This window comes from Strix aluco, chromosome 7 (genome assembly GCF_031877795.1).
Source record: "Strix aluco isolate bStrAlu1 chromosome 7, bStrAlu1.hap1, whole genome shotgun sequence".
Taxonomy (NCBI): Eukaryota; Metazoa; Chordata; class Aves; order Strigiformes; family Strigidae; genus Strix; species Strix aluco.
The window spans coordinates 37,668,424-37,680,256 of NC_133937.1; the positions used below are offsets into that span (position 1 = coordinate 37,668,424).

Here is an 11,833-nt window from a genome sequence, read left to right on the forward strand (position 1 = left end):
ACTTACACAGACACGCCTGGCATATACGGTCCGTTTCTACCCTGTGCTCGCAGACTGTGGTAACACAAGAGGTAGGATTTAGCTCGGCTAACTTTACCTAAACTTTATCTAAAAGTTAGACCAAATTCTTTAACCCTGGCTGACGAAGAACTGGTTCTGGGGCATGAGCTTATCATCTGTTTTAAATAGAGTCAGCAGGAAGAAAACTCATCTCTTCCAGAGGGTATTTCCTATCCAGACTTTTTTCCTAAGAAGATGGGATGAACATGGGGTGAATAATCTTCCCTTTCCCTGAGGAGGAGGCTCCTGCAGAGGTTCAGGTGGCCAGCCTGCGCACAGCATCTTGCTTTTGGACAGACAACTCTAGGTGAAATGGGTCTGGACCGGCGTGGCAGGGGAAACCCAAATGACCAAGGGCTGAATGGGCACCTCTGTGTTCTCAGAAGTTTATCTGTTTCCTCTAGCTGTATCGTTTGGCCTCATAGAGTATGTTGCACAAATACTACCAATACATGCCCTTACCGCATAAGATGAATTAAAATGTTTTCCACAAGGCTGAGGATGGCAGTCACAAATGCAGTAGCAGTAACCCCCTTCCACCCGAGCCTTCTCTGGAGAGTCTTATCAAGTATCCATCATCCCAAGCACGGAGCCAGACTGACTTTTGAGCCATGATGGGGGGAAGCCTTTGGATTCCAGGGTGGATGGGACCACAGCAGGCCCCAACTCAGAGCCCACATGATGCGTTCAGCACGGGCAAAGGGACCAGAGCCCCGTGTGGCAGAAGGGACCAGTTGAGTGTCTCACTGTCCTGATGGCCACCAAGTTCCAGCTCTCCCTGCAACATCAGCTGTCCCCAGGCCTTGTGTGCTCAGGGACAAGCAGGCTGGGAACCAGTCCAAAACCAGAACAGGCATGTGTGCTGTTCCCTCTCCTCCACTGTAACGCTGGTACGCACGCTTTTAACGCCTGGCCCCTGCTGAACTGCTTTTGCTTTACAAGATGAGAGAGCTCTGCAGTTTTGACAAGGAAAATTGCTGCCCAGATGCCTGAACACCAGTGCTTTGCTTGTTTAAATATTTGTTTAAATCGGCTTGACTTTCCAGTGCATTTTTGCATGAGGGGTTTTGGAGGTGGTGGAAAGAAGTCAGTTCTAATAAAATCTCATTCTCTGGTGTAATTACATGAGAGCATTTAGCCAACAGTACCCTCTGTCCCAATGGCAGCACTTCACATCACGTCTCCCCATTGCTGTCCTGCATTTCTTCATGCCTGTTTCTTAAGATGAATCTGTATATGTCCTATCCACAGCCTGCACAAAGACTTTCAGGATTTCTAATCTCCAAAACTCTTAATCTGTCATGTTCACATGTGCTGTATTTCCTGAGAGATAAAATAAATAGGGATGGGCAGAGGAAAACAGCTGTCTGCATCATCTACTTCCTCAGTGTTGTATATTCAACGACCAGTTTGTGCACTGTATCCTGCAGAAATGGCAGGGATTGGGATTATTCAAGGGATAATTTACAACTGGTGTGAGTAAAGATCGGGCCTGTGAAAAGCAGTATTGGAAATATTTGTGTTGACCCTCTCCCAGGCTTTGCGTGTAATATCCATGGAAGTTTGCCAGTGCTAGCCTCCAGTTTGTGATCTGTCCTGGTCACCTCTGCTCCTTGTACTTCTTTATTTCAACAAAGCCCCACTTGCTTTCCCTGAACCGCTTCATATCTGCAGTTAGGATCACCATTTCCAACTTCCTCCTTGCTCCCCAATGTGATGTCCTGCACCAGATCTTGGCGAGTGCCAGTTTAAAAAGAGCTGGTAAACGACTGGGTAGAGCAAACTGCAGCAGGAATACCAAGCACTCCCCCATGCACCTATTTTAGCCCTACCAGTATTCTCAGCATCTCCTTCTAAGCAGTTATTTCTGGAATTGTGTATCTGAACTCATTAGAGCATCACCGTGCAGCCAGCTGATTAGAAACAAACAAATTACCACAACACTCCAAATTAAATTTTCAGCACGTGCACATTTGAAAAGTACAAGCGTTCACCCCAGGAAGTGCCTTGAAATTCAGAAAAACAAAGATCTGGGGAATGTTTGCTAACATTTGCCAAGCATTTTTTTTTTTTTTTAATTTTTAGGTAATTTATGCAGAAAGATAACTCCCTGTCCCCTCAATTTTAGTATTTTCCTGTATGTTGAGGTATATTGCCTGGAGAAGTGTTGTACCTAAGCTGGTTTATTCTGCTCAGTTAAAACTGTAGCAGTTTAACATAAACAGGAACAATTAAGAGGCAAGCCCACAGACTTCCTTCAGGTGTTAGCAAACAATTTGGCTCTTAATTTATACCTATTTGTGGATGCTTGAATTTAAATGAGTTTCAATTAAACACAATTAGCTGTGTGCACAGTTCTGGGAGGCAAGAGAAGAGCAGTGGAGGTTGCTGGAAGTCTCTAACACGGGTTTGATTTCCCTGGAGCTCTTGTTGGCGTGTTGGCCAGGAGGAGATGGCATGGCCAGGTTGTCTCTAGAGGCCACTGACTTCTGCAGCAACACAGAAGGCATCCTCGGCTGCATGGCTTATGGTTAGGAGTTTCTGTTGACGGTGCCCACCTCTCCAAGCAAAAGCATCTTCCCAAATAATGGCAGCAAAGCAGAGGAAGGTGCTAGCTACTTCACGAGGACAAACCTTCTGCCCTGGGTGCTGTCACAGCAGCTCTCCAAAATGTAGTGTTTTAACCACAAAAGCCTCTCTTCCTATTCCAGGAAGATCTGTCCGTAACGTGAGATACAGGGTCCAGGTACAGGGTTCCCTGAAGTTCTGGAACCTGCTCCAACACTGGGTGCGTTTAGTGGCTTTGGTGCAGGTTTGTCTCTCATCGCAACGTCAGGAAACATGATCTACAGCCATTCATCAACTGCCCATCAGTGTGCTGTCAGTCACTGTGATTTATTTGGGTTTTCGGTGCCAAACTGATTAAATTGCACGTTTCATAAAAACGAGAGTTTCACTCGTGGCGCTGAGTAAAATTACTGCATCTGTCCAAAGAAACCAGCAGAGGTTACAGTGTCTGTTTACATTCCCCATAAAGAAAATCTTGTTAAACTGTCTCACGTATTTTATAGCCATGGTAAGAGCCCCTGAAGAATACGCTGTCAGGAGAAATGGTTTCAAGCTTTTTTATCTGATTTTATGCAGAAGGAGTACATGTTTAATTGGGGAGTTAGTGGGAAGTCTGTGTGGTGACACAGAGAGATCCCTTTCCAAACAGGGGGAGAGATTGTGGGATGGGGTTTGCTGTCTCACAGAAAGCTGTGCTGCCAGAAAGGTCACCAATCGTGGGACACACAGCGTTACAGATCAGGTTTGCCAAATGATTGCAGCTCTGTATGCTGGAATGTGAGATCATTTGTCTTTTTCAAATTAACTTTGGTGCCTTGCTTTGGCCCTGCATGGTGTTTTTCCTACCCACCCCTATTTTTAAAGAACTATGTAAAAGCTAATTTTAACCTGTGATACTAATCTTGTGTTGATCAATCCCCACCTGCTCCTGTTTTCTGAAGTCAAGTTTCGGCAGGTCTTGGATTGAGCTGGATTCTGGGGCTGTTTCCATCCCTGTGGCCGTAACTATCCATGTCAGCTACCTCCACTTAGACTTTTATCTGCTAAATATTTTGTCCAGACAGTAATCCAGCTGTTTCCTTTTTGTTCCCCATATGTTTTGTTGGAAATGAGCACAAGCAAAGCGCTGAGAAAGTCATTCCAAAGGCAATGTGAAGTTTCCTAGGACAGCATGGGGTGAGGGTTTGGTGCTCAGACACCCCCTCCTTGCTCCCAATGGGATTGTTGGCTTCCAGCTCGGCAGGACACCTCCGGCACCCGGCCACATGCTTTGCTTCGCAGACGTTCTGCAGCTCCAATTCCGTTTGCAGAAATGGTCCCCCAGGTCCCCCAGGACCCGCCAGGAGCATCCAATGTCCACCTCGACCCACAGACCAAACCCAGAATTCCAACTGATATGGGAAAGACAAGGGTTAACTCAAAGTCTGTGTTTTTTAGGGCATCTTTTTACATTGTCCCTAGCAATGCTCTCTTCTGCATGTATTTGCTTCATTGTCTTGAAAGACTCCTGCAGAGGACCGTACGAACCAGCGTAGATCCCTTCATCCCTCACAGATACTCAACTGCATCTGGGTGAACCGTCGCAGAAAATGACATGGAAGGTAGGGGCAATTCAAGGCCTTTCCTGATAGCTGAGTCTAGGCAGGGAATTTAGCTTCTCAGAACAGACCTATCCAAATGGAAATCTGACCCAGGCAGTAAGTGAACCTTCTATTCTTGCAGAAGTTGATTTTTCACTGCCCCTTATGATCTAGGATTTGGTTTTATGCTTCTCCAGGAGGAAGCCATCGCTCTCTGCTAGTCAGTAGCCCTGGTACCACACTGGAGCTTCTCTTACCAAGTGACCAAGTGAAGAGTTAAAATTGCAGAGCCAGTTTTCTACAGCACCCTGCTGCTTCCTTGATGTCTCAGACTGAAGCATTGATCTGAACTAACCAGTTAAGTATGGGCGGAGGATCAGCCTGAGAGCACATGGGACTATAGATAGCTGCTCAGCTTCTGCAGCACTGACAGTGATAAATGCTCCCTGGGAGAGGAGGATGTTTAGTCATCTCCTGAGGATGACTTGATGGACGTGAGTAACTACTGAGTCTCAAGACCTCTGTCCATGTTGCATCATGCTAAAGATACTTCATGTCTTTAATGTGTTGTAACGTACAGATCACTTTGGATGTTTTTTTTCTTTTGAAGAACATATTCTCCTAACACTGCCCGGTGCGCAGAAGGGCAGGCGCAGGTCATGTGTCCCTGGAGGGACCAAGAAGGACCACCCCGGATTTCAGAGGGTCCCTGTGCTAAACCACTTCTTTCCTTGACCACTTTGTATACTAGCAAGGTGGCCACCCAGAGCCAACACAGAAATGAAGTGCCACATTTCACTGCTGTCACGGCCAACTTGGGCTGGAAAACATTCCTTGTGTACTCATCTGGGCTGTGGTGCTCAGCTGCTCCAAGGAGTCCTGCTTTACTGAAGAGAGTGTTTCCCAAGGCTGGAGTTGATTTTTCACAAGCGAGTTTGTGCACTGGCCAAGACTGCTGACAGCTCAATATTCAGCTACAGAATATAATTTTCTGTCATTTTGATTTATGTTCTTTCTGCAACCAGAGTCCCACGTGAAAAAGAAGATCAGAAGGAGTTTATCTTAAAGTTAGCTCAATGCAAGTTTATTCTTCAACTGACCTAGCAAATTAAAGATATTTTTAGATTTTTTTTATTTATTTCTGGGATATGAAAGAGAAAAGTACTAAAAAGTAACCTCCACTGTCAGCTTTGTGACCTGCTGTTGTGAAGTCTGCCACGTGCAATGCATGGAGGGTCATTGTCACCAAAAGAGAAGCCAAGATGAAACCGTGAGAGTGAGATCTGCTCTCGGCCGAAGTTTCCACCTGCACCCTGTGGCCCTGCCCAGGGAGGCTCAGACACACCAAAGCAACGCTCAGGACACCAGTGCCAAGCTCCAGAGCTCCACTGGAGGGTATCTTAAAACTCTCAGTAACTGGGGGTTTCTCCTGGGAAACAGCCCGAATCCCCTGGGGAAGAGGCTGGTGTAGGGCCACGGTCTCCACTCCCGTCGGACGGCAGAAGAAGGACTCATCCTCCAGCATCTTGGGTTTGCTTGGAGCTTTTATGGCAGAACTCTCTCTTCTGCCTCACTTCTGGCACCCAGACTTGGGCTCCTGGGTTGTTCTGCTACATTTGGAGCGTTGCTTCTTGGCATTAGAGTTGGGGGATTATTACTTGCAGTTTCCTTTCGACAGATGCTTAAAAGAGCAATACTGAGCTAGAGGGGGGGAAAAAAACCCCATCACTTGGCTATTTGTGTGCAGTTGTGTGAGCTACAAAGCGTTCTGCAAGACAAAGGAAGAGGCCACATGAAACAGCTCTTGGGGTGGCACTGACAGGAATAAAAGCTCCCAGCACAGCCCTAGGAAAAGGCAAGAGAGCAGGGAAGTGTGTTTTATTCCAGTTCTCTGCTTTCCTACAGAGTTCAGAGAATTTTATTTATTGCATTTCCCCCCACTTAGCAGCGATGAGCATATAGGTAATCTAAGACATATGACATGTCTGAAAAGCAACTCCAAAATGTGCCATGGGCTGAAATGAAGCCGGGGGTAGGGACAGCTGGCATGGGGACAGCGTGGTGTCACGGGACTGGTCCCCACCATGGCGGGAAGCGAGGTCCTGGCTAGAGCCAGGCCAGGCAGGGGAGGCACCTGATGAACTGCTGCACCCCGTCTGCTTTAAGGGGACACATCTGCTGTGTAAGGGCTCCATATTCCTCTTGTTTTCTTCTGGATAACACCGGTAAATTAATATTAAAACTATTGAAACCCTTGCGTTGTGAGCGAGGCCGTCTGTCTGCAGCATGGGGAGCAGAAGAGTATCTTAGGGCTCCCAGCTGTAACCCTGTCGGGTATCGGACTGCAAAGCAGAAGAGAAATAATTGGGTTCAGATGAATGATAGGGGTGCAGCAGATAAAAATGAAGCCCATGTCCACCCCAGCGGTCCCATGGGGTGGTTGGGCAATATGTGGGGGTGAACTTGTAGCTCTCTGGGAGCTAAGGTGGGTTTTATTAACTTTGCTGGAGCCAGGCATTGGCTGGCCAGTTTGTGTAGTGTGATCACATCTTATTTGGACAAATGGATAAAAATACCTTATTTCCTAGTTTGCTTTACTTTTTATATATATATATATATACACACACGCACGCGCCTTCCACAGCACACATTTAGCGTATACAGGGCATTTCCTTGATGACTGGCATTTAGCAGCTGAGTTACAGGTGGATTTCTGTATAGTCAGCACAGATACTAGTCACAAAATCCTTTTAATAGATCAAAGAGTGCTGTGCAATTGAAAATTTCTTGTAGAAGTGTTCATTTCAAGCAGTTCTTAAAATTTTCTCCTAATGTATAAGCTAGAAAAGAAACATTTTTCAGGGTGTAAAATGGAAAGTTTTGTTCATTACTTTTTTCAGATCTCCACTCAAATGAAGGATTATTGCCGAGAAATTAGTATTTCCCCACCCACCCCCCAAAGGTATTTCTGTCTTCCTAAAAGCCACTTGGTTAAATCAGAGGGTAAGCAATAATTGCCACCTAAGAGATGGATATATACTGGATTTTCACTTGCTTTATATTTGAAGGTTTTTCTCCATTGTATATTATAACTTCCTTTACCTTCTGCAATCTAAATTCTTCAGTTGAGGAAAACCTAAAACCCATCATAATCACTGTTCTTATTGCACCCTAGCCCTGTAACAAGATAGAACTTGGATAATTATATAAAGACCCATGGAATAACCTTCCACCTTTTAAATAAGGTGCTTTTATGACAGCCACCACCAATGTAGAGTCTGTTTCATGGAGCCATTGTCCTTGTGCCAGACATGGCTTTGCAGGTGACACAAGGAATGCTGAATATCGGTGTCTTTTATTTTTCCTAGTTGCATACTGTAACTTTGCAGCAAACAAAATCTCAAGCAGCGCGAGCTCCCGAAAGAGGCCGTGGCTTTGTGAGGAGCTCGTTGTGCTCAGATGTGAAGAGCACGGCTGAAAAATGAACAGAAAGGAAATAGCCCTGGGGAGCTTCAGTGCTGGAAGTGAAGAAATAATTTGGTACTTGTACAGACAAGTGCTCACCAAATTCTGCACATCATAAATAATAATAATAATCATCTCTCTGCCTCCCATGCATCCGATGGGAAATGCATCTTCCCCTCTGAGAAAATGGCCTGTGCTAAATAAAGGTTTGCCCTTTACAGGGAGCGAGAGAGATGGGAGGTGGACGTCAGGGCTCTCACCTCTTTCCCAAAGGAAAGCCATTAAGCGCATAAAATACATATGTTTTCTCTTCAGCAGCTGTTGGGTTTCTCAGCCCAAGAGCCAGGACCACGAGGTTTGGAAAATTTCTGCCTCCCACATCTGCCCCCCTTCCCACCAGCAGTGATGCTGAGTCAGTAAAATAGGATTGTGCATCTGCACCTCGTTAGGCCAGTACCTCTAATTAAACATTGGCAAAAAATGGCTTCAAGCTGCTCTGCTTTGGGGTGGTGACTCACGGTGGAGGGTGAGTCCAACCCTTTTCATGGTACCATCTGAAACCACCACTGTTAGATTTACAAGAAGATGGTGGTCCTGAAGAATTAAACCCTGACAGAGCCTTCCCATTCACTGAAGCTACGTACAGACCTTCCATGTGTTGAGGTCGGAAGTGAGTTTTTCTTTTCTTTACCTATTTCTAGAGAATACCATGGGAGAATAATTATTTGCACAGTTTCATAGGATCCTAGGCTTGCAGTGAAGTGTCCTCGCAGTGATCCCTGTCTGATACTCCTGTTGCTGAACGTAACTAACATGCCACGTAAAATGCAGTGCATTAATTTGGATTAGTTAACAACATAGATTGTTTTCCATACAAAGCTTTGCAAAGTTTTGCCCAGCTCTGTTGTACATGGGATCCACCGTAGCGTACAGGGAAGACCTGGGTATAGAGAGGGTAGGGAGAGAACGGGGAAAAGGGGAAGAATGAAGAGAGAGGAACATGAAACCAGGCTCACCTGAGGATGCTCCATCTGGGGCCACTTCAGCGCTGCCGTGGGCTCTGTGTCCGGGGGCTTGGGACCTGGTTGGGAGCTTGTCCTTGCTCAGCCGTGCCCTTCTGTCTCCTTTGCAGGCCTTGTGATGAAAACCACCCCTACGTGAAGCCTGACGCGTACGTGAACAACCTCGCCGAAGCGGTTGACATTATCCTTCAGCAGCTGTAAAACTGCTGGCGCCGTGGGCGATCAGAAGGAACAGGGACGAGGCCGCTTGCAGCCCTGCCATGAGGCCGCTTCGTCCTCTCCCACCTCCATCTGACATGAACAGACCCACACCCAGCCTTGCCTGGGGTGGTGAACACCTGCGTTCCTAAATATTTCGCCTAATGCCGCTAAAATTGATCTGCTGACCTCATCAAAGGGAACACCAACCCTGCTGTCCTCCAGCACGTCTTGAACACCTTCTGAAATCAGGTGAAATCAGCTCTCCCAAAACACGAGGCTCTTTCCCAACTGGGGCTGAACCTTGTCTGCCCAAGGGGAGCCCTGAGGGTGGTGAGGGGCCACTGCCTCCTCTGGCGATGCTGGGGGGCGGGGGGGGGGGGGGCGGGGCTGTACCCCCTTTAACTCTTTCCTTACACCGGGGACCCAGCCTGGAGGTGCCTGGTTGCAAAATGGGGGAACCCAACACCCCTTTTCTAACAGGCTTTTCTGTTTAACTCGCCCATACTGTGCCTTTTGGGGTGCCTGAGATGGGATGGGGGGTATCCTTGAGGGGTGATGGAGGCCACCAACCCCTGGGCTGAGGTGCGCTGGCCCAGCGGGGTCCCGTGTATGCCCCTCACTGTGGGCAGCACAAAAACCCCAAGGAAGGGGACAGCCCCGCGCCCTCGGCAAGCCGATAACTGCATTTCTGCCACGATTAAGCCCCTGTCTGACACCACCCAGGGTTAGGGCTGGGGAATCCGGGAACGCTGCGACTCATTCCGAAATAACAATGCCATCCTGTTGGGAATAAACCTCATCCTGCAGATCTGGCCTGTTTGTCGTTGTGTTCAGTCCCATCAGCACTGTCAGGGATGTGTTGAGGATCTGAAATGCTTTTCCCTGGCTGGAATAAGCTGACGAGGGCCGTGATGGGTTTTTCCTTCTCTCTGTGGGGGGTCTTGCGGGCAGATATGGCTTTTGGGGGGGGATGGGGGTTTTTTACCCCCTCCCATTGAAATCCTGGCCATGCAGCTGGGGCCTCATGCCCACCCAGCACCCACCACATCACATCAGTTTGGCCCCAGCTCAGCCCCATCCTGCTGCTAGAGAATGCTCCGCATGTGCAGGGCTGTCAGGCACTGCTCCAGTGAGTGGGGACGGCCATGAGATTTGTCCTTTTTTTTTAAATCAGAATAAGCCTTTCTTTGGGGAGGAGTGGCTGGAAAGCTGCCAGAGAGGGACCTGGGAGTGTTGATTGTTATCCAACTGAACATGAGCCAGCAGTGTGCCCAGGTGGCCAAGAAGGCCAATGGTATCCTGGCTTGCATCAGCAATAGTGTGACCAGCAGGGACAGGGAAGGGATCTTACCCCTGTGCTCAGCACTGGTGAGGCCACGCCTCGATGACTGGGTTCAGTTTTGGGTCCCTCACTACAAAAAGGTCATTGAATGACTCGAGCGTGTCCAGAGAAGGGCAACGGAGCTGGTGCAGGGTCTGGAGCACAGGTCTGATGGGGAGCGGCTGAGGGAACTGGGGGGGTTTAGTCTGGAGAAGAGGAGGCTGAGGGGAGACCTCATCGCCCTCTACAACTGCCTGAAAGGAGGGTGCAGAGAGGGGGGATGAGTCTCTTGAACCAAGGAACAAGCGCCAGGACAAGAGGGAATGGCCTCAAGCTGCGCCAGGGCAGGGTCAGACTGGCTCTTAGGAAGTATTTCTTTGCAGAAGGGGTTGTTGGGCGTTGGAATGGGCTGCCCAGGGCAGGGAGGGAGTCCCCATCCCTGGAGGGGTTGAAGAGTCGGGTTGACCCAGCACTGAGGGATCTGGTGGAGTTGGGAACGGTCAGTGTGAGGTTCATGGTTGGACTGGAGGATCTTCAAGGTCTTTTCCAACCGAGATGATTCTGTGATTCTGTAAAAATGAGCTGCTCCCCGCCGCTGGGCATTGCAGGACGCCAGCAGATCCCCAGGGTTTTTCGTTTTGCAGCACAGCTCTTGCAGCATGCGTGGCAACACCAGGCCACACTGCAGGTGGGAGGGTCACTTCATCATGTCCTCTGCCCCAGGGGAAGCAGGGGGTGCCCACCTTCACCGACGCCTGCCAGCATTTGCAAGGGTCACCCTTTTTTAGGCAAAAGTCCCCTTTTAACCAGCGTGTCAGCGGCTCTGCACCCCCTTGAGTTTTAGGCAAGACTTTGTACTTTAGACTGGAGTGGAACAACGAGACCATTTGGGCTTTAACCACAGAAAGGTATGCAATTATATATATTTTTATATATATTATATATATTTTTCTGTATTCTATATATTTATATATACATATGGTCAGGCAGCGTGCTCTGGCCGCTGTCTGCATTCAGCTACTGCTTTCTCCATTTGCAAGCAGGAGGTAAATAATTCCAGCAGTCCCAACAGCTGAAGCCGACCCCCGGTCACTGAAGGACACCGAAGTGATGCTCCATCTTCCCGGAGCAGCCTGCGAGTGTTGGAAACTCGTGTTTTTCAGAGCTACCAGCTGGCCGCTGAGCTGCATGGCACCCCTTGGGGACAGTGGGGGAAAGCGGGCTAAGAATTCAATTATAATAAAATAAACCACATCTGGGAAAATGACCTTAGTGCAGTTTTTCAATCTGTTTTTGTATCTTTTTATCCTCTGTGTAGTGGTTCAGCCAAAGTGTACAGCGCTGTGTGCATCCCTGCACACGCGAAGGATGCTGTAAACCCCAGTCAAACGTTAGGGCTGTGATGGATCACTGAGCATTTCTTATTTATCCTATAATTCTTCCTTTCTGTTCTATTATACTAAGCCTGTTTATCTGCCTATTGAGTTTAGGCCGATAAACATCCTGCCATCTGTCATGAAACTTTTTAAACTGTTTGCTCACTCAAGGAAACACAGCCGTTTTCCCTTCTGCTTTACAAAGGCTGTAGGGAGATATTACCCTGTTTCCCCAAGAAT

The 11,833-nt window shown here is 48.0% G+C and overlaps 1 protein-coding gene across 5 annotated transcripts in view; it reads left to right on the top strand.

The window, feature by feature from the left end:
- LHPP (phospholysine phosphohistidine inorganic pyrophosphate phosphatase) overlaps positions 1–11,833 on the top strand; it is a 96,107-nt gene that overhangs the window by 83,016 nt on the left and 1,258 nt on the right. For 2 of the 5 annotated variants that reach the window (XM_074831489.1, XM_074831491.1), the window contains one exon: positions 8,806–9,253. In XM_074831489.1, coding sequence (XP_074687590.1) covers positions 8,806–8,896 — 91 coding nt within the window. In that variant the 3' untranslated portion in view covers positions 8,897–9,253. Of the gene's footprint in view, positions 1–4,405; positions 6,274–8,805; positions 9,254–11,260; positions 11,485–11,833 lie in introns of those variants that run through there. The other 3 variants (XR_012624050.1, XR_012624051.1, XM_074831490.1) reach the window with 3 other exon arrangements.